The sequence below is a fragment of the Penicillium digitatum genome, chromosome 3 (genome assembly GCF_016767815.1).
Source record: "Penicillium digitatum chromosome 3, complete sequence".
Classification (NCBI taxonomy): domain Eukaryota; kingdom Fungi; phylum Ascomycota; class Eurotiomycetes; order Eurotiales; family Aspergillaceae; genus Penicillium; species Penicillium digitatum.
In genome coordinates, this window is record NC_089386.1 from 3,091,087 (window position 1) to 3,112,231 (window position 21,145).

Below are 21,145 nucleotides of genomic sequence, written 5' to 3' on the forward strand. Positions count from 1 at the left end.
AACTAGAAGGCGATGTAGCTACGCTACTGGCGCAGTGATCTTGCACGATATGGGTCGACAGGCTTATTTGAACCGGCTCGCTTTGGTAAGCTTCACCTTTTTACGCGCGTACCCCCTATACTTGCTATTGGAAACTTTGGGTCATGGATGGTGACAGATGATTATGATTTATCTCGAGAGGCCTAAAGTCTTCTGAAACCGAACCAGTCACCAGTCACCACCTGGCTCTGTTTCATCATTTCTATCCTGATATACAAACCCATCCCAAACGCGTCTTGCCCTACATGCTTAATCGAGCGTAGTTATAAACCTGATAGTATATCATATTGACTGATTTCAAGGGCCGGTCCCCTTACGAAGCTCCCGACAATGCGGCAGTTGACCCTTCTACTCCAGTCCGACGGGTTTCCAACGTCCATGCAGACAACTATACGCAGCAATATGATTCTCGAGGACACCCTGTTAATCCCGAGTCCAGAACCTTTGGGAAAGAACTCCGGAGAGCAAAGAATGACATCCTTTCAACAATGGGGATTGTCGTGAGTGGAGAAGACCGCAATTCTAGTATCCCCAATGAGCAGCAAAGGATCAACCAAATTGCGAGTGAAAATGACTTCGGACTAGTCATCACAACTCTCGACCAAATTTTCATTTTCTTTGGTACCTGGTGGACATCTTCAGTCACCGGTCGAGTTCAGGTAAATGCACCACAGACTACTCTTGATGTCGAATGGGCTGACGCTCGAATGTTGATGTTTAGACTTACCGGCAGTACGCCCATTCTGCATTACTCAGTGCCATACAGTCTGAAAGAGACACTGCAGGGATCCTTAGCTTCTGTTTTTCGGGAATTCCTGCCTGGGCAATTTCCAGTGGATTGGCTATAGCTCGTGAAACCCCGCTGAAACGGGTGCTCGTCTCTTTCCGGGACTACGTTCAGTCTTTGACGGGCGACTCACTTGGAGTTCGTTCTCTTTTCGGGCTTTTATACACAGGGTGAGCACATCCTTCGTCCGTTAACATAGACAAGACAACTAATCATGAACAAAGGGCGAGAAATGCTGTGCTCATGTTGTCTATGGAGTTCTACATGTACTCCACACTCCAATCTCTTTCCCTTGCGTCTCCATATGGAATCCCCGGCGTGCAGCTTTTACTTCCCTTCCGCAGGGAATCTTTGCTACAACTGCCACCCTTGCCCGCTGATTTCTCCCCTCACTCCCTGGGGAATTCTCTTGTGGATCTGTTAATCTCCCCTGGTGTTTTAGTGTTTCTCTATGGCTACTACTTACGACCAGAGCTTGAGGAGCGTATCTACCGGTTAATCAGAAGACATCTTCCAAAGCCAGCCCTCCCTGATGAACTCTCAGTCCGCGTTGCCTTCGAAGAAAACCTGATAGAGTGGGTGGTGCCCACCCTGGGCCGCAGATCTGATGAAGAATTATACCGCAGCAAGCTCACCCTATTCGAAGACATCAAGTTCGAACTGGCCACTTTTCGGAGATGGGTATCATCCCTTTTTGGACTAAGATCGAACCAACTGTCAGAGAAGCAAGCTCTCCAGTCTCTCTGGGACGAGAGGCTTCAAAATCTACGTAATTCCATTGAGTCGTTGCAAAATGAACTTGACGGAGTCCAAGGCAACCTTGTTGCCGAAGAAGGACAAAATGATCCCGTGCCTAGGCCTCCGGGGATTACTCCTGATTCCCAGGTTGCCGCTCTTGCATCCCGAGCACGACCAGAGGATGCAAGCCGACCCACGCATTTGACTCAGGCAGAATCAGTTATTGGGATGAATCAAGTGCTTACAAATGAAAATCGCATGTCTCAATCGCCTGGGGAAATGAGCAGTGACTATTTTTCCGAGATAGCCACTGCTGGACGAACAAGTCGCCTCTCGGCCACTTCGACCCCGCAGGACCAAACAGCCCCGTTACAAAATGGTGAAGATTTTGCTACGGACAGACAGAGCTCGCGATCTAATACTCTCTTTTCTCGCTCATCATCACCAGAAACATCACCTCCTACGTCGCCTCGCGTAAGAGCATCCTTGATACATCAAAGCTCCGACGTCATTACGATGCAACTTGAGTTGATGGGCCATCGGAACCGTCAACCACAGATACAAGCTTCAAATCCCGCTCAGCTGAATGCACTAGTGAGCAACCGTTTGTCAGGATATAATAGAAACCAAGCGGCCATGGGCAGACGATCCATAGCCGAGTTTCTCGAGGCTCTTATCTTAAGTCAGGCTCAGTTCCAAGCCCAGCAGCCCCCGGCGGCGGCAGATATGGATGGCCCCTCAAGTATCACTGCAAGACCATCCAACACCCCCCCTCAAGACTTGGGTGCCCCTGACTTGGCCCCTCAAATCCCGGCCCCAGAAACTCAAGCCACCGACACTCCAACTTCAGAGTCAATCGAGGAAGCACTAGGGTCTATCGTTCCAAACATTCTCCCAGACGGCGTGGAAGAACCCGATGACGAAGAGCCCTCTAATGAAACCCACCCTGTCGCAGATCATAATGAAGACACCCAATCCGACACCCTCGCTCAGCCAATTCTACCTTCTTCTCTAGTTCCTGGCCAACTGGCAAGTACATTGTCGCAAGTCCACCGCGTCACCCTTCTTTCAGCATACCCAGTGGACTCCCTCGCATCTCATCTCGCTGCTGCAATCAGCGGCCTCATACTCGCGCCGCTTGAAGCACTCTACCTTCGCTCATTGGCCCGATCTTGGATTATCTCACACCCATCCTCCGTTACGCATCTCTCAGATGTCCACCCGTTGGGTCTTTGGTATGGCGGAAGTACTTGGCCAGACATACGGGACTACTCCTACCGACTCGTGCTCATGAGAGGAATGCAAGTTGCGATGAGAGCGGGGATTTGGGGTTTCCTAGTAGGTTCGACGATGAGGATAGGGAGGAAGTTCTGCGGCTGGGGAGCCTTGTGATGAATCCTTGTTCGCTTTTAGCCGTCTCAATACTTAGGTCTAACAGATTCCCTTAATTTGCTCTGTAGTCTCAATGGTTTCATAGTCACAAGCGGAGTAAGTCGATGTGCAATTCGAAAAGGTGTTTTCTTACGGGCCCTCCTTTCGTGCTATAATCAAAGCCAGAGCCATTTCAAGATCTTGATATACCTCCTCTCTTCCATCTTCCACACTCAGTAGAGGCCTGACAGACAGTTTCTCTCATTTTAAAAAATTGTCGGGTCTGAACATCCCTCTCAAACCGAGACGAGCTTGCTATCTCAGATTGAATTTCAGTCAGGAAGTGCTGTTTAATCTCAGGAATGGTGCTCACACTTAGGTTGCTAGGTAGTTCAGGCCTTGCACATACGTAACCTGTCAAATCAACTATTTGGTCCTAAATGACCTTTGAAAGTACCTCTATAAGAGTTGGAGATTGGGGTTTATTTTCCCATTCCACTTCGGATGATAGGATAGCGCCTGTTGCTAATCTTAGTCTGTCAGCACAAATTAATACCTTGACCACTCGGCCACGCTTGAAAAAAGGAAAACAAAGTGCAGAAAACCTGATCGGATTCACGATTACACATTTTGTTTTAGTGTTACTGTTATCCATAGAAGCGGCGATATGCTTTTCATCGATCCTAGCAGCCAGGCCACAAGACATGGAAGAAGTTATCTTTCTTCTTTTTTTTCCTGCAGCGTTTGCGACTATTTGACTGTAAAGTGGAAGATATCGAACAAAAGCATGAGTTCGTCATTATTCGATGTACAATGCATTTACTCTCAAAGATACTATGTAAGAACATAGAAGAAAACAGTGAAGTTTGAAGCCCAGATCAACTCTTCTGTAACCATCTTAGATCATGCACGGCCCTTCCCTTTGTTTCCAGGCACTTTGCGCCGCTCCCAGACCATAAGATATCCCTCACGAGTGAATAGTGTCTCGCTTTCCGCGCGCTTAACAAATAAATCCTGAATCTCAAGCCACTCCGGGCCCTGCATCTGCTTCTCTGTGGAGCCGCCATTTTTGGCCCGAGTGTTCTCGGCTTCCATAGCTTTATCGTGAAGTTGGACAAGCCATGATACCTTCTCACTGCCGCCACCTGCTCCGCTGGAGGAACCGCCGGATCCTGACGCAGCATTAACGCCCTTATCCACAGCTTCATCCATCGCACCGGGTGCAGCGATGGCGGGGTCGAGGATGATGTTTGCGACTAAATCGTAGAGGATTGGTTCACCCGGTGAGCAAATATTGGGATTTGGCTCGACATAGGGGGACATATCCAAGTTGTGCGGAGAAGGGAAGGTGACGATGGTTGGGTTTCGCTCAGAAACAAAGCGGTTCTTACTAAAGCGCTTAATATGGAAGAAAAGGTAGGGAGGAAGAGGGTGGAGGAGACGGTGTCGGACACGGTGGGCCAGTTTCTCTGAAGCCGTGTAGCCGTTATACTTGTTCAACAGGGTAGTCAAAGGAACCTGTGGGATACTCGACTCTCGATTGGCAGATTGGAAGAGGGGTGTGGGGGGTAGATCCAATGTGAGGATGAGGAAAGGAGTGACCTGGCTATTAATAGTGCCAGATTCGGTAAATACCAAACGGGCATTTTGGGTGTCGGAGTGAGCGGTGATAGCTTGGCTTTCAATCCGTACACGGCCCTGAAACGCTGCGTGAACAACGCTTGTGGGTGTTGACGAGGGCTTCTTGGACCCTCCTAAGGCGAGGTGAAGGCAGTTTAGGAACCAAGACAAGAAGTCCACGGGATCTGCCTGGTTCGTGAGAGTGAAACGTTTCGAGGATCGCAAGGCAATCTCCTGTAGTAACTCGTGCGGAGACACGTGTGACCGGAACGCCTTAGGGTTCCATAGCTTGCGCACCAGCGTACTGAAACGAAGGATTATCTCTGGTGTTCCGGGCGTAGGGAACTCGTGTAGAAGGAAGAAATTGCGAATTGGCAAAACGTGTGCCAGTAGTTGAGCTACTACATTGACGTAGTCGTTGGCTTTGATGTTGTTCATACCAACAAACCCTGGATGGGAAAACTATTAGCCAAAAACTCTACGATCTTGCCATGATACGGGCTCTTACCTGGTCTGTACCTCGACCCAGAAAGGTCCCAGGCATCATGTACTTCTTTGTCGAGCTTGATCACTTGGTTTTTTGTGTAGTGTGGATCAACCACATATTTGATATCCTCCAAACTCTTGTTATTGACCTCGTATCCTTCAGGCAAAACGTAGACCTTTTTCGTGCCAATGTTGATGAAGACGTGGTGTCCAACTTCAAGGGCGTGAAAGTATGCATGCGATTTCGGACCACGACCTTGGAAGTATTTGCCACAGACGAGACATGCGTACACGTTGATGTTTGACAGACTGATGGAGCACAGCTTCTCGAAATCGAAATCCAAGATTTCGCGGTTGATTGTGTCGAGGTATAGGTCGCCGTAGCCTTCCATAGGAGCGCTTTGCCGCTTCGGAGCGCTGAGTGCAGTGACATCTTCGTCAATATCCGAGAATCCAGAGGGATCTTTTTCAGCCTCCTCGAGCTCCTCTCCTTCTATCTCAGCCGCTCCTTGAATATCCACACCATTGCGATCCTGTCTCAGCTCTTCGCCGCTCGTTGGGTATGCGGGCGCTGCGCCATTGCGAGAATCGGGGTCATTGTCGTCCTCAACGCGCGCCTTTTTCGATACAGGTGAGCCGGAGAAGTTTTGCTCCAAGGGAAGCTCTGCGTGTCTTTTCGACATTGTGATAGATGGTTTGAATCGAAAAGTTGGTGGTCCCGGAGTTCTCAACTTTCCCAGAGCTCAGGATGCGACTTTGTTGCAAACAAGTCAAACAGCCATGGTCAGGCCAGTGCCAAGCGGAGTACGTTCTAGACAAAACTACTCCGTCAATGCTGTTCATTTCAAGTGAGCCTATCGGGCTGGATTTGCCTATTATTCATTCAAAATATCTTGGAATCTACTCCTTACTTAACTTCCAAGGTTGCTACAGCCTAAATCATGCCGACTGTTCGATTATCTCGGAATCAAAGAAAAACGTCATAAGATGTGATACAACAAACGCCGTGGTGTGTCGACTTTCAAGCACTCCTGACCACCTTATCGTTATCCACAGGGATTTCTTGCACGCCATCCTTTGTCACGACCTTCACCAGCATCTATAGATAATTTGGTCAGTATAATGGCATTAAAAACATGGCCTCCTGAAGAACTTACGCCTTTGTAGTCAATTGGTAGTCTGCGCTTCAGCTCGTCTGTGCACAGGGTGAGGAGCGCAAGGCCCTCCTCAAGGGAGCAGTCAGGGTGGTGGTGTTTGTCAAGGATGGCGAGGCAGTAGTATCTAGCAGAGTCAACATCAGTTATCTCTCGCCTGGATTATCGTGTTGTTCATCATGGGCCTCGAAACATACTGGGCATAGCCGTGGGCAGCATATGGTAGGGGCGCCAGCGACGCTAGATAATCAATCCAGTACAGGTGAGGCTTCTCAGTGACCGGATCTATACCACCTAGAAGCAGGTTTACTGTGTAAGGACTGCGTGACCGCAAGCTGCTTGCCAATTCTCCTCGGACGAAATTCGCGACGGCGGAGGGGCTGAGTTCGGTGTCGTTTCGCATACTGTAGAGTGTAGCGTTGGCTTGGATGTATTCGGCAAATTGAACTAGCATAGGTATCTTATTAGCATCTTGTTTATCTCATCGGAAAAGCTACATACCAGTATCTCCAGACTCGCCAGAGAAGGCCATCAATGTGTGCTTGTTCAACTGTCGTGTCTTATCATCTTCGGCCTTGAGAACTGTCGGGCCTCTCATTGCGGCCTTGGATGCAGCAAGAATGACAAAGTCCTTGCCGGCGATACCCAAAAGAACCTCCCTAACAAATTGTTAGTAACTATTTGTAGAAAAGAAATTACCAAGAACTGACATGTCTGCGGTATGGGAGATAAATAAACAAAGATTACAAGCAAGTAGTTGATCAGAGAAGACGAAGGGGAGTAGTGGTTAAGTGAGGAGGACCGCGCGGTGAGCTTGACGCCTGGAGCTCCCGTGAGGTCAGCTACCTGCTGAGTCAGCCGCCGCTTAGCGCTTTTTTTTCTGCCAAAAAAAAGTTGAAGTTTTGATCTCCGCAGTTCGAGTCTCTTCAGAACGCTATACATTCGATTTCTTTATACAGAGATCAAGAAACGATAGGCTTGAAAAAAAAGTCGCCATGTCGTCCTTTTTCACTGTACCAAATTCCCAGCGCAAGAGGAAGAGAGACGACCGCGTCGGAGCCCCAGGATCGAAAAAGCGAGGCGTAGATGCCAAAACTGACGGTGGTCGACGCACCAGAGAGAGAGAAGAATCGATCTCGGGCAGCGACTTAGATGAAGATGCTGCAATCGATACGGCAGAGTCAGGCGACGAAAGTGGATCGGACTCCGAAGATGGCGAAACCGCGGCGGATCGAAGATTGAAACTTGCTGAACGCTACCTGAGTAACATTCAGGAGGAAGTCGATGAAGCTGGATTTGATGCCGCAGATATCGACCGAGACTTGATTGCAGAACGATTGAAGAAGGACGTCGATGAGTTCAAAGGACGGACGTTCCGTCAAATCGCTGCAAAACTATCCGTTCCCACGGCGCCCCATTCCTTTTTCCGCTCAGATACCCAGTCAAGCACTGCCATTGCAGTCCACCCGCCATTTGTCTACATTGTTTCCAAGGATAAGACTTTGACTAAGTGGGAACTGGCTACACCTAGTGTACCAGGCTCTACAGAATCGAACGGCGACAATGATACTTCCAAGCGGCCTCAGCGTCCCCAGCGCAAGAAGCCCAAGCGTGTGAAGTACGCTCGTGGTATGCGCAAAGTTGGTGAATCTGGCGAGGATCAAGGACATACAGGAAGCATCATATCTGTTGCTGTGTCGCCTTCCGGAAAATTCGTGGCCACCGGTGGAACGGACAATAAGCTTATCATCTGGGACGCAGAGACTTTGACGCCAAGCAAGACTTTCCTGCACCATAGAGACTCAGTTTGCAGCTTGTCTTTCGCACGCCATATTTCAACAATGAGTTCCGGAGAACAATTGTTCTCAGGCTCGTACGACCGCACAATTAAGACATGGTCCATCAGCGGAGCAGGCCACGCCTATGTCGAAACACTTTTCGGCCACCAGGATCACGTCACCGGAGTCGCTGCCATGACCATCGACGAATGTGTCAGTGTCGGTGCTCGGGATCGCACCGCCCGCCTGTGGAAGGTTGTCGAGGAAACACAGCTCGTGTTCCGTGGCGGCGCCTCAAGAAATGCCCCTTACCACGAGAGCAACATCGACTGTATTGCCCCCCTTCCACCCACTCACTTCGTCACTGGCTCAGATTCCGGCTCCCTCTGCCTTTGGTCGGTTCACAAGAAGAAGCCACTCTACACCGTCCGTCTTGCTCACGGCTTGGACCCGATCCCCCCTCTGAATGTGTTATCACCCGAGACAGACGAGGCGACTGCCGCCCACAACACGCGCCACATGCGCCCTATGCCGCGCTGGATCACCGCACTCGCTACCTTACCAGGTACCGACGTTGTCCTCAGTGGCAGCTGGGACGGTTTCATCCGCGCATGGCGCGTCTCAGAAGATAAAAAGACACTCATTGCCTTGGGTCCCATCGGTGTAGGCTTACCTAGTACCGTGACATCACTAGACACGCCCTCGCAGCAACTGAACCAGACTCTTGCTTTGGATGCCACCCCTGCAGTTGAGCAAAAAGAGCCAGAGCCTTTGATTAAGGGTGTAATCAACGACATCGCGGTCTTTGAACGACGCCCTGAATCCGATTTGCCTGGTGCTGAATCTAAAAAGTCCGAGACCAAGCACGAGCCTCGTGGTTTGTCCATCGTCGCCGCTGTCGGCAAGGAGCACCGATTGGCTCGCTGGAAGTGCTTCAACAACAATTTCCATGAGGGCCCCACTTCAGGAGGCCGCAATGGTGCTGTTGTCTTCGAAGTTCCGTTTGCTACTAATGACACCGTGAAGGCTCATGTATAAATTTTGTTCAAATTCTTCTTGTCTCGATCTTGGTCGCTGACCGAGTAAAATGGGGAGCGTTGCTCGGGGTAAGGTGTATTTGGAGTCACATCTGTGTATTTAACTATTTTTGCATATGGACCGGGTATCTTCGGTGCATTGAAGTATTCAATCATATCCCTATTTCAAGCTGCATTCTCCGTGAAGAATAAGTACACTCCGTGATTAAGGCAAACGGTCAGACAAGCTAATAGGTACTATACTTTAATATTGCTTCCATCCAATTTTGCAACGTTCGTTTTTTTCAACAGCAAGATAGTCAAAGATTCCTACGGATTCCGCATATGTGTTAAGTAGGGATATTCGCAGGCCGTTCTTGTCAGTTTACTTTGCTAAAGATGGATCGGCGGCAGATACGTCTGTCTATTCCGAGCAGACTCGAGACTGATATAGGTACATTTAGTAATCATCCAGACAGACGCAAAATTAGCCAATAAAGACACCAAAGTGAGCCAGTGCGCTCTACTAGTTTAGTAAGAGGATTAAACACGAGAAGTAGGGACTTAATATAGTAGTGCCCGGGGGATTTTTCATGGATTTGAGAACAGATTTTGTGGCCACGGTTTATGAAGTGCCAAGAGATAAGGTTCTCGACTTCACTGGCAAAGGGTTGGCAAAGGGTAACAAAAGATCAAGGTCAACCCGGCAAAGGATAAGTAGGGGTATTCGTAGAGTTTGGCTGAGCCGGTAAGAGACAAACGTGGGGATATGATCCAGCCGTTGAAGGCAGAAGAAGAAAAAAAAGTGGGAGAGAAAAAGGGCGTCCTTTTGATATCAAGACAAAGACAAAACGCCAACCATGTCCACAGTCCTCTTAGCATTACCCAAGCGCCGCGCTGAAATCAAAACAAAACATTAAGAAGGCCGAAAAAATGAGAAAGCAAATACCGCGTCGACAGTTGGAAAGATTTTTAATATGGGGAGAACCTGGCACGCCGCCTCTGTGTAGTTCTTCTCACTGGACCGACAGGTTGATCTTCATCGGAATCATCGAGGGTGATCGCATTGTGAGCAGAGGTCCCGTTGTGAATAGAACGGCGCGCAGTAGATCTAGCAGGCCTGACAGGCGGCGAAGATTCCTCTTCCTCAGATGAGTCGGTGATAACTTCGGCTGGAGGCCTTGCAGCAAGCCACGGAGCATTGCTGGGGGAATGGAACCAGGGGGACTGTTGTGGATGTTGTAGACGAGCTTGACGAGGCGGTGCAGTCCGAATTGCGTCTTCGTCAGATTCATCTGAATCTTCCTCAACCATGTCTCTATCGTCCGATTCCCCCGAGACTTCCTCTTCCTCCTCTTCATCAGAAGCCTCGTCATCAAAGTAAGGTGTGGTGTTTCTGTAATTGAGCCCAGTCGGCATGGGACGGCGGCTACTCTCAACATCATCCACAACGGTACCGGTGGAACGATCTGATTCCGATTCATACATATCGCCACTCCCGAGATGATGGACATCACTTTCAATAAAGGAACTCGTGGGCGGGTGGTCGTTTTCAGCATCGATGAATGAGTCTGACTCATCATACTCATTCTCCTCGTCATCTTCCTCGTCCTCTTCTTCGTCATATTCACTCCCATTGGTGTTACCCGAAGCGAAGTAGTTGCCACGGTCCACTGAGGCCGGGGCCGCCAGTGGGATCATGCCAGGTCCATCCATCAAGTTTTCAAGGCGGTCGAAAAGCTGCCGGCCAGCACCAGAGGGCCAGTTAGAGCGTGCAGGAAAGGTGTGCCCGTAGTAGTGAAGCGCAAAGTTGCCCCAAACACCATCATGGTCTTCGATGTCGTCGAAGTGATCAGATTCCCCTCGCTCGCCTCCCTCCTCTTCCTCTTCCTCGTCAATACTATCATCCAGCGAGTCTAGGTCGGTCTCACTGAAGTCGGCTGAGTCACTGTCGTCTGTGTCCTCGGAGCCCGGCCGGTATCGATAGCCGCATCCTGCGCAATTGTCTCCTTCCAATTCCCACGAGCAGAGCGGACATCGAACCACTCCGTCATCATTATCAATGACAGGTTTGAGTGGGGGAGGTTTGGGCTTGAACAGACCCCCGAACAGACCTCCTTCGGTTGGATGATTATTGGCCTTGTCCTGGTCTAGCCTTTCTGCCTCGTCCCTTTGGTTCTTGGTATGCTCTGTAGTTGTTTCTCCTTTGTCTAAAAGCTCAGCTCGGCCTGTGAACATCTGTACAACAGCTCGAACCTGTAAAATGAGAGATATGTCAGATGTAATGAACCGAAATGAAGATTAGATTGCTAACACTCACCAAGTAAGCTGGTGCTGGTTGGGTTTTGACAGGTGCCCGGCAATCTGGACATGTTCGCTTTGATCTTCCACCAGCAAACCATGATGATAGACACTATGCGAGGTGTTCTGGTCAGCTGGTAGCATTTACGGTATAGTTAAATGGAAGGGACTCACTGAGTAGCAGAAAGTGTGCCCACAGGCGATTGTAAACGGTTCGTAAAGGGGACGGATGCATATGCCACACTGTATCAGAGTGCGTATATCATCTACATGGCCCTGGAGGGTGTTGACCAGCTGTATAACGCACGTTAGTCTTTAGTTCTCAGTCACTCCATTCAGATGCGAGAATCAACTTACACCCGAGGCTTCGGCCCCAGAACCACTTCTAGCTGTCATACTGACCTTCTGGGGCTTGGCAAGAGCTGTTATTCCACCCTAAGGGCGTGGCCCGTCGACCGGGTGTGTTTGAGGCGTCTCGGGCGAATGCGCAAGTGTCGACAGGATGCGGTGGGGGTCCCGGAAAGCAAAAGTTTCGCGAAATGGCAAGGAGTTATCAACAGGGTTTCGCAGAGCCGAACGCTAAGAAGTCAAAGAGCGCTGTGAGAATAGCGCGATAGCCTGAGATTGAGAGAAAGGCACACGGAAGAGCAATGATACGGTCCAGATTCTTCAAGTGAGAGGGCAGATGTTTGGTGGCCTCAGGCAAGCAATCACATAATCATGAGGAAGGGGGCCCCAAGGAGCTTTGACCTGGCACTCTCTTTTTTCAATGGTCTTCTGGTGAGAGTCACTAATGTTGAGCTTGTTGAGCTTGTCGAGCTTGCTCAAAGGTCATAGTTATGAAGAAAACCTGCGTATCAATTGCAATTGTGTACCTCTTTACACTTGAGGGGATTTTTGCATGAATGAAGCTTCCGCAGACCCTTACAACGCAAAGACATTGCCCTGTATTGGACTTTGCTTCTATCAGGTCTCTAAGACGAGAATAGTTGAACCAATGACTTGCAATTTTCATCAATACTATAGCCGATCAAAGCAAGTTCAACCTCACTTACGTATCTAGATCTTACATCAACTGGGTTTCACTTTCAGGTTTACATGCACCCGAGTATTCACGAAGGCCCCATGCAGCACAAATCAAGGGCTTTCGAGACTTGCAATTGAATATGTGAAGGCTCTTAAGTCTCTAGGGTCTGAGAATTTGGGAGTCACATTCATTTCACACCAGCATCTGAACAACTGCCCACCCGGCCTATCTCTCTTGATATCCTCTTCAATGAAAACGAAACAACTCCAATCTCCCATTTGTCGAAACAAAAACGTCAAATCATGGCCTGATGGCCCGAAGGAAAGACCCGCAAGAACAAAATCGACGATCAACCCGTTCAAAATCAATGATCGTCTAGTCACAAGCTCGTCCGAGCCATATAGCCAACAGCAGCCAAATTATTCATAGCTTCCCCGGCACGTTTACTCTGTAGCAGTGCAGGGTTACCTTTTGCGCCATTGCTACTTCTATTCCTCTGAGCGAAGGTGGCTGTCGTCGAGCATGCCCTTCTGGACCTTGTCATCATCAAGAATCTCCTTGTCCATATGCTCTAGAAAATCGATCTGTTTGCGGAGTGATTCCATGAGGCTGACCAAATCAAATGAGCGCCTTGCTCTTTTCTGGTCCCACATGAGCCGATTGGCATCGCGGAACCGGTCCTGAATGACCTCGCAACGATACTCCACGAGTTGATGATACAAGTCACCAAGTATTGAAATGGGACGGACCATTGTGAGAACACTGTCATCCGTGATAGATGATGATCGGGGACGGAAAGATGTCACCATTGTGATCCGCTCTGTCACACCCAGTGCCTGAAGCGCTTTATGCTCGATATACCGACCTTGCAAAATCACAGCCGAACCCTATGCACCTTTGTGAGCTTGGGACATTGGTAATATAACGGACAGAATGGCTACCATCTGCGGTCCTCGAACTTCCACCACCTCGCCATTTCCATTTCTAAGGGCGGTCTCACCACCGATCATGTCCGTACAATCGGATAGCATAGTCACGCAAAAAAAGGGGTAACTATCAGTGTGCCATTTCACAACAGGACTTTCCTCTTCCTGGAACTCACCTCTGGCCTCGCGCTCTTGCTTCTCTGCTGCTGCTGCAAGATCCCTCGATTAATCTTCTTCGCTGCTCATGGAGAAGTTGATATGGCCAATCTCAAAGTCCATAGCAGTGACAAGGTTAACTCCAGCGATAATTGAAACAATTTCTAGGGTTTCAGGGCTTTTCGGTGCATTATCAACGAGCGGGGCACGGCTTCTAAAATTGTCAACACCTTGTCTCATAATTGGGCCAATGTGGATGCTAGGCTCACTCCGCTGCGTATCCTCGCAATTGACACTGGGCCAGATTGCTCGAATATTCGTACTTCTTTCCCATTTCCGGGTTCAAAACTCCCTTTCTCATTTGATGGACGGCTTCGGCAGAGAACAATGAGAACGGCCCCGAGACACCAACTGGGGAAACCCCTTTACTACCAGAGAAACCTAGCTCTTCCATCGTGTACAATTTCGAGGGAGGGCTGAACTCTACATGTTTCGACGCATCAAAAGTGACAATTTCTGGCTTTGAGGCAACCTTCCTTGACGGGAAAACCTCTTTGTTACTGGCCAGCAATGTCCTTTTTCCGAGTTGAAAGCATGCCGGCGTGGAAGTTACCGAGGCGGATATCAATGTTCCCACATTTGCCAACTTTCTATCGGAGCATAAGCTTCATGGCTTTTTTCATATCTTCAATCCCGAAAGAAACACCACTCCACAACAATCCCTTGACATGTATGCCAAAGGGAGGGCTACTTTCGGTTCGGGGAGTGTAAAAATTTACCAGACATTTGCTCTCTCTAGTTCGAGGCTTCAAAATTGCCTGGAGAGGTTTATATTTGGAGAATTTTTCTACGTTGTTCCAAGGTATGTTGTGTGGGGGGGGGATGTGAATGTCAACAATTTGGAACAGCAGGCACTGACGCCGAACTTTTAGCTTCTGAGATTTACCATTCAATCAAATTTCTACATCTTGCTAGCAACGACAACACAACAAGGATACTATGCCTCGTGTGACACGTACATCTATCCATGACTTTATCATCTTGGTGCAGAATTGATCATCTAGCTCACTAGATGATCCGGAGACGAAGGTTGTAGTCCAAGGTTCTATGCATGCACAAATTGCCAATTTATTTTGGTGGGTTCTCAACATCAACAACCTCCCATGGAAATTGTTCTCAGGTTCGGTTTGGCCTGATACATAAATCAATGCTCCACCCCACGTCTCCGCGTGACGGGTGCACTTCGTCCTCGACCTGTGACCTAGGCATGCCCACGACCTATCCCACGCATCTGGCCTCGGCTTTCTTCCTTTGATGAATGATTTCGGAGAGTAGAGCTAGTTTTGGTCAGTGGATTTGGAGGAGACTCTATCTTCTGAGTGTTTTGGGTGCTTGTTGTGGGCCTGGTTTTTGAGGGTTGAACCCACCATCTTCCTACCAAATCACACCCAAATAATAGTAGCAAGGCGGCAGGAAGGTATGATTTATATGGAAACCACAAACCAAAATGAGTCACTTATAATCACATAACACTTCAACTCCACAAAATGCACATGTAGACAAACGTACAGAACTATCAAACTCATCGTCAAAACTATCAATATAGCCTCCTAAGGCCTTGATAATCTAACTTCGGATCCAGCTTCCAATCCAAAGATTGAAGGGGGGGATCCCTATGCCAATCCCCTTTGGACGTCCGATTCGATGCTCTAATCTCACGTCAGGTCTATCTTCTCGCTCGAGTTATCTCTTCCAGTGTTTACAAATTTCTGTGAAGTATGGAAGTATCGCCTCTCTTAAGAGTCCCGCGATGAACTGTCCATCAACTTCTCTTTCGGTGACATGTGTCGGAGTAAATAAGATATATCGTAAAGCACTGCGGCAATGTGTTTTATCTTACTAGTATCTAGTCATAATTAATCAGCTTTTCTGTTTTGGGGAGTTCGATGTATTTGTTTTTCAAAACGTCCATCTAGATTGTGAACACTGCTCACGAAATATATATACTGAAATTGATGCAAATTAGAAAGCTGCACTATGAAATGGAACCTTCACTCATCAAGTTTAATTATTCAACCCAGACATAACTAAACTTCATCCAAATGTAGATGCTTCCTTCTCAAATTACATGAATCTAGATAAAGACCGGGGGTTATGCGGATCTCGGGACTTTAGTTGGAGTTTGAGCGGATCTTCGCGCCAAGACTGCGGATCCCCAATTCTTTCCTGTGTCCAACGCTAACTTCTGCTCCAATCAACCTCCACCTCCAATCTGATTTTCAACGAATTCTTTGGCATTCTATTTTAGTGGATTAAGTCTATTTTGTTATCTCGTGCAAATAGAGGAGGAAACAACCTCACTGCAACCATGGCGGCCGAGTCAACCCAAGGAGACACTCACGACAAAGCGTGGGAGAAAGCGGAGAAGAAGTTCACACAGTATGTTCCAATGTTTCTTTCCTCCACCTCATTTTGTTTTTATCCATTTCCAAAATGTAATTTCATGTCTTTGAAGTCATCTATGATTGTGGGCGCGGTCTACGGGATAATTTTAGATAGACTACGGGGTCTTGAGAGTCACGCATAGCAACACATGCTAGTTCGATGGTTGCATAGTCATTGTTCTAAATTGCTCGTGGCGGTTATTTACACTGATAGCTAACTTGATTTCAGTAAACATGCTAGCGAGTACTACGACCCATGCCAAGACTTTGCGGATCGGAGTATCAAGTGCATGAAACGGAATGCCTTCGAGCGCGAAATGTGCCACGATTATTTCCAGTACGTCAGAACTTCATGTGGTTTCATCAGTGCTTTGACGTGTCCTCCGTGTGACGTACCTGGCTTTCGATGCGCTTCTGGCCAGCTCGCACAACACTGTCATGTTGATCATCTGCCTGAGCTCTCTTGCTGACCGATTCCCCTGTCTAGAGCGTATCGTGATTGCAAAAAGAACTGGGTGAGTCGAATACAAAGCCTTGTCGTTACTACCTCGATATCCTGTCTTATGCAGGGGTTTTTTGTTCTATCTGGGAGACCCATTCCAATTGACCTTGGCTGTCGAGACCCGTCGGGGCATATTCGGTCGCTAACAAGGTACAGCTCACCCAGAAGAAAGCTTCTTTGACGCCTCAGCCAAAATGAGACATCTCTATCTTTCCGGATCATTCTTACCGAAAAAGGCGAACAAATTCCTAGCTGGCAAGATCCCTTAACATTCCCAAAGCGGTTTTGCATGTCCATGCGGAAGGTGTGCTCTATTGTCAATTCAACAATCTGATTCCCCACAATCCGACACCCATAGCCAAATTCCAGCTTCTTTAACATGGACCGCTCTATAATTGGCATTCGAACTGCTGTCGGGCATCGCGATCTTGCGAGGCTGGTTAAAAATACCATTTTTGGAAAGTCGAAACCTTTCATGGCCCGGTGCGGACTTACGAGATAAGCGGAATTATCCTTTGGCGGTTGATTATCTGCGGCCCGACTCTTATTGGCGTATCGCACCATTTTTTTTTGAATAATTTTAAGCCTGTACATTAACATCTTCATAAACTTGGGGTTTATCTATCTTTTCCAGGCATGCGTAGAGCTTCTTGTATTAATCTTCAGTTAAACACAACCGTCGGACACACCGGAAACTAAACTAAATAAAGACTTGAAATAGGAATGCGTTGGAACCACTTAAGGTTGGAAGTAGCCTCGGAGTCTCCGTCAAGATTTTGATCTGGGCTTTTCATTGTTTTCAAGTGTGACTTTGTATCCTAATTAATACCCATGAATCAAACTATATATAGAGTCACTAAGCTCGGATTAAAACACTGCGCTCAGTTTTTTTAAACCGGTTATCCATGTCATTTCTATTTTTGAACAACATAGATCATCGATGCATACAAGGCATGCTTCAAAATGTTGGTTTCTTGCCGGCAGTATGATGCGGGGACAAACTGACCGCCTACCCTTTGGTCTCCTTCCCCGCCAAATAAAAAGCGACCGAAGTCGATCACTGGACTCCAACTTAGATCAGTGTCCATTTTTAGCCCATGCTGTGCTTTGCACAGTGATTAGAACATCTTGGGATAGACGCCAATTGAAGAATTCCCCCGAAAATTGAACAACGCCTCCACGATGAGCTCCAGCAATGACGCGGTGTTTCTGCGTCGCAACAACCAAATCCAAGATGCCATTGACTCCCAGAACATGAAGCAGGCCTTACAGCTGATTGAGAAGCGCATGAAGAAAGGCGAGAATACTCATTTTCTGAAGGCAAGTTATCAATACTATTGTACACTCTGAGATCTACTATTGCCGCGACGCTGTCACTAGTAATGGACCAACTAACACACGAGACCGCAAGAAAACAGGCCTGGAAAGCGAATGTCCTCTTCAATCACGCCGATGAAACTCATAAAAAGAAAGGAATTGCGGAGACTATCGAGCTGTGCAACGCCGATCCACCAATCTCGGACTTAGACTCTCTCGACACACTCCACCGCACGCTGCAGAAGATGGATGACCATACTGAGCTTCGGAGTGCCATATGGGAGCGAGCAGCTAAGGCAAAACCACAAGATCACGCTCTTCAGATGAGGTGGTTCAAGTTCGGATATGATGCTGGTGACTGGAAGTCCGCCCAGAAAGTGAGTGAGGAAGAAGCCCACGCTACACCGGCATCGTAACAATGTCCAAGTTGCTAACGAGTGCCTTCATTCTTATAACAGGCTGCCATGAGTCTTCAAAAGAACTTTCCTCGGGAGCGAAAATACTATTTCTGGGCCATTTTCCTCTGTCATCTCGTTTCAGATGACGCGGCTAGTTCGGACATGGACCGCAAGTTGTTTGGGACACTTGCCTATCGCCTTGCTCAGAAGGCAGTAGCAGAGGTCCCCCTGAACCCGGTATGTGCCTTTTCCCCAGGGTCTATATGCTGGAAGTGAAGATTGAAAAATAAGATTTGGGCATAAATAACTGATTGGACATGATTCATGGCTTACTACAGACTGAATTGCCAAGCCCCCCGAGAGCAATACAAACCGCCGAGGAGCTTTTCTTGGTTGTTCGAATTCTCGAATCGCAGGATCGCTGGGCAGAGGTTGTGCAGATACTCAATAGCGAGAATGCTGGTCTCAGCTCTCGGATTGTTAACAACGACAGGACTTTCAGGTTAGCCAAAGTCACTAGCTTGGGGGCTGCAGGTCTCTGGGAAGAAGGGCACTCATACGCCAAAAGCTTGCTTGCCGTGTCTGAAGACGAAGCAGAACGCAGCACTCTGCATGAGCGCGATGATTGGAAATACTGGAACTTGCTCATCGTAGCCGTGCGTCGTCTCGATAAAAGTCCGGAGTATGTATTTCAATGTTTTCCCTCTACATTTTAAAACCCCCAGCTAACAAAATGATTGCCTGCTTCGTAGGCTGCTTTCCGACACCCAGCAGCATATCGAAAAGTTCATCGAATTCAGCCCAAAGTCCCGCAATGCGCATATCGCTCTCATGGACATAATCCTAACCGGGTTTAAACGGGGCGAGCGGACGGAGGATGATTTGGTTGTTGCGTGCCAAAGATACTTCGACCAACACAAGCACAAGCTCTACGCTTTTAAAGACTTACGAGGGGTCTTGGAGACCCGCGATGCTACTTTGATTCACCGAGTATCTCAACTTTGCATGGATAGTGTCGAAGGAAAACCCGTAAGTGCAACTTCTGCTAAACTCAGTCAATGCGAGCTAACCAACTTCCCAAGGACGATGCCATTCCATTGATCAATGCGTACAAACTGCAGTACTGTGACCGGATTTCAGGCAACAAAAACGCATCCAAACCTATCATTGAGACTCTTGTCCGCAATTGCCTTTATTTTTACGATGCATTTACGCTTTTAGCAAAGACCCAAGACTCAAAGAAAGAAAGCCAACCAGATAGTGCTTCTGCAATGGAAAGTCGGCCCACGGATGACTTCTGCATCATTGCCGCAATGGCCCTTCTTCAGCCCAGCCCAGCTGACCAGTCATCTGAAAAAGTCACCAACACTGCTCTGATTCGTGCCGCTGGAATTTTGGAGCGCCTTCTAATCGATTCACCTCATAACTACGAGGCAATACTTATGCTGATCCGCATTTATCTACTTCTCGGCGCTGGCTCCATTGCTTTGAGGTGGTTTGGCAAGCTGTCCGTCAAGCAAATGCAGTATGAAAGTGTCGCTCATAACCTTTTCACTCGCTTTGCTACCGTCCACCCTCATCCCGCGCCTCCTATTGAGGGTGGAGAGTACAAGGACTTTGACGCGCAAGTTGCATTTATCGCCGCTCTCGACTTTTATCGTAATGCAAGCTTCACTATCAAGAACTCTTTGATAAAAGGACTCGACGATGGGACTTATGTCAATCTAGACGACTCAATCGAGCTTCAAAAACGCATCAGAGACAGTGTCTGCCGGAGAATGTGGGCCTTGGACTTACGGCGGATGCAAAGAATCCGCAAGGGAAACCACATGGCCCTCTATGAGGACATCGGTGAGCAATTCTCAGTCTCTCTCATAAGCTCCTGGTCTACGTGAATACTAATTACCTTATAGCCCAGGATACATCACCAGCTCAAGACCAGCGGAAGTACGATGCTTTCATGAATCTGGAACGTTGTGACCAATCTCCATTTGAGAACCGATTACGCGCAGGCCCGATTCCTGGTGTAAGTTTGTTTGTTTGAACGATACCGTGACGCCGACTAATATCAAATTAAAAACAGGAAACCTGGCTGGCATCCGCCCGGCTCACTGACAGACTTTTCAGTGTTCTTGATAGCATTAGCAGTCAGAGGCCAGTCGTCTTGAAGCTAGACCTGCCCCAAATCGACAAGTTGTCGCTCTCCCAGACTGGAGATGATCACACTGACGCCGAAAGGGATGCAACTAAGATTCACATAGAGTTGCTGAAAGTAGCTATGTTCATGGCTGGATCCAAGGCCCATACTTCTACCGAAATTGAGACTGCTCTTAGCGAGGTAGAGGATTGGTTGAAGACCAAGAGAGAGGATCTAGCTCTTGAAGACACTGTGAAATCTTCCCTTATCATGAGAACGACCATTGAGTTCACCCCAGGTACCCCAGGTGCACCGACATGGGAATATTTCCATGCCATCTGGACCCTCGTGGAGACCCTCAAGGCTTTGTGGAAAATTTTCGACCTAAATTCTCGAAAGGCCACAAAGACTGCCAAACTCCCTGCCGAAAAATTGAAGCGACTGAATACTCTTGTTCGTGAAGTTTTCGAGGATGTTCGTTCGAATACTCGAAGTTTGAAACAGAGCCTTACCGAATCAGCTACTCTCAGTACACTCATTGACATGGTGAAGCGTGGCAATACAACTGATGAATACGATAAGCCGCTTCAAGATATTTTGGAGAAGGTGATGGATGAATCTGCACTCGAATTGTTCTGCGGAGAGCTGAGGGAGAGCTGGGAGGAGGCACTTGATGGGGTGCTGAGTGCCAGACTTTAACGCTGAACTCCAGAACTGCAAGGAACGAATCATGTGTCCATGAAAATACATAGTTGTAGTATATGTAAAACAATTCCATGACAGAGTTGATGTTGACAAGTCAGATACAGTCCAGGCAGTAAGAGGTCGATCTATAAAAATAATCACGTGTGTAGGCCAAGACAAATTGGGCTCAGTGCCTGAGGTGTCAGCAATTTACGCTAGTCCTGATTAATTCAGCCCTAGCCCTAGTCACTCGCCTACCGCACC

The 21,145-nt window shown here is 48.1% G+C and overlaps 9 protein-coding genes across 9 annotated transcripts; 4 read left to right on the forward strand and 5 right to left on the reverse strand.

The window, feature by feature from the left end:
* Positions 1-49: 49 nt before the first annotated feature.
* On the forward strand, positions 50-2,956 carry Pdw03_8644 (DNA-directed DNA polymerase, family B, conserved site; the record flags this gene model as incomplete). The annotated part of the gene is made up of 4 exons (XM_014682367.1): positions 50-85; positions 342-698; positions 761-996; positions 1,051-2,956. The coding sequence occupies 4 exons, from the start codon at positions 50-52 to the stop codon at positions 2,954-2,956; spliced, it is 2,535 nt and encodes an 844-aa protein (XP_014537853.1).
* An 882-nt stretch (positions 2,957-3,838) lies between these two features.
* On the reverse strand, positions 3,839-5,724 carry Pdw03_8645 (Peptidase C19, ubiquitin carboxyl-terminal hydrolase 2; the record flags this gene model as incomplete). The annotated part of the gene is made up of 2 exons (XM_014682368.1): positions 3,839-5,004; positions 5,064-5,724. The coding sequence occupies 2 exons, from the start codon at positions 5,722-5,724 to the stop codon at positions 3,839-3,841; spliced, it is 1,827 nt and encodes a 608-aa protein (XP_014537854.1).
* Positions 5,725-6,062: 338 nt separating this feature from the next.
* Pdw03_8646 (Proteasome B-type subunit) lies at positions 6,063-7,137 on the reverse strand (the record flags this gene model as incomplete). Its single annotated transcript, XM_014682369.2, has 7 exons — positions 6,063-6,140; positions 6,199-6,322; positions 6,393-6,642; positions 6,697-6,854; positions 6,906-6,909; positions 6,968-7,016; positions 7,129-7,137. 7 exons carry the CDS (start codon positions 7,135-7,137, stop codon positions 6,063-6,065), a joined length of 672 nt encoding a protein of 223 aa, XP_014537855.2.
* A 53-nt stretch (positions 7,138-7,190) lies between these two features.
* Pdw03_8647 (Small nucleolar ribonucleoprotein complex subunit, putative) lies at positions 7,191-9,011 on the forward strand (the record flags this gene model as incomplete). Its single annotated transcript, XM_014682370.1, has 1 exon — positions 7,191-9,011. The coding sequence occupies one exon, from the start codon at positions 7,191-7,193 to the stop codon at positions 9,009-9,011; it is 1,821 nt and encodes a 606-aa protein (XP_014537856.1).
* Positions 9,012-9,961: 950 nt separating this feature from the next.
* Positions 9,962-11,686, reverse strand: Pdw03_8648 (Zinc finger, C3HC4 RING-type; the record flags this gene model as incomplete). Its single annotated transcript, XM_014682371.2, has 4 exons — positions 9,962-11,245; positions 11,310-11,402; positions 11,465-11,584; positions 11,648-11,686. 4 exons carry the CDS (start codon positions 11,684-11,686, stop codon positions 9,962-9,964), a joined length of 1,536 nt encoding a protein of 511 aa, XP_014537857.2.
* Positions 11,687-12,805: 1,119 nt separating this feature from the next.
* On the reverse strand, positions 12,806-13,126 carry Pdw03_8649 (putative ubiquitin-conjugating enzyme E2; the record flags this gene model as incomplete). The annotated part of the gene is made up of 1 exon (XM_014682372.1): positions 12,806-13,126. The coding sequence occupies one exon, from the start codon at positions 13,124-13,126 to the stop codon at positions 12,806-12,808; it is 321 nt and encodes a 106-aa protein (XP_014537858.1).
* Positions 13,127-13,468: 342 nt separating this feature from the next.
* Positions 13,469-13,853, reverse strand: Pdw03_8650 (Aminopeptidase 2; the record flags this gene model as incomplete). The annotated part of the gene is made up of 2 exons (XM_066102025.1): positions 13,469-13,613; positions 13,669-13,853. The coding sequence occupies 2 exons, from the start codon at positions 13,851-13,853 to the stop codon at positions 13,469-13,471; spliced, it is 330 nt and encodes a 109-aa protein (XP_065957108.1).
* A 1,914-nt stretch (positions 13,854-15,767) lies between these two features.
* On the forward strand, positions 15,768-16,543 carry Pdw03_8651 (Cytochrome c oxidase-assembly factor; the record flags this gene model as incomplete). Its single annotated transcript, XM_066102026.1, has 4 exons — positions 15,768-15,838; positions 16,073-16,180; positions 16,331-16,358; positions 16,502-16,543. The coding sequence occupies 4 exons, from the start codon at positions 15,768-15,770 to the stop codon at positions 16,541-16,543; spliced, it is 249 nt and encodes an 82-aa protein (XP_065957109.1).
* Positions 16,544-17,527: 984 nt separating this feature from the next.
* On the forward strand, positions 17,528-20,896 carry Pdw03_8652 (Cytoskeleton organization protein (Dec1), putative; the record flags this gene model as incomplete). Its single annotated transcript, XM_066102027.1, has 8 exons — positions 17,528-17,665; positions 17,764-18,039; positions 18,121-18,297; positions 18,399-18,742; positions 18,813-19,089; positions 19,143-19,911; positions 19,974-20,086; positions 20,144-20,896. 8 exons carry the CDS (start codon positions 17,528-17,530, stop codon positions 20,894-20,896), a joined length of 2,847 nt encoding a protein of 948 aa, XP_065957110.1.
* Between the last annotated feature and the right edge of the window lie 249 nt (positions 20,897-21,145).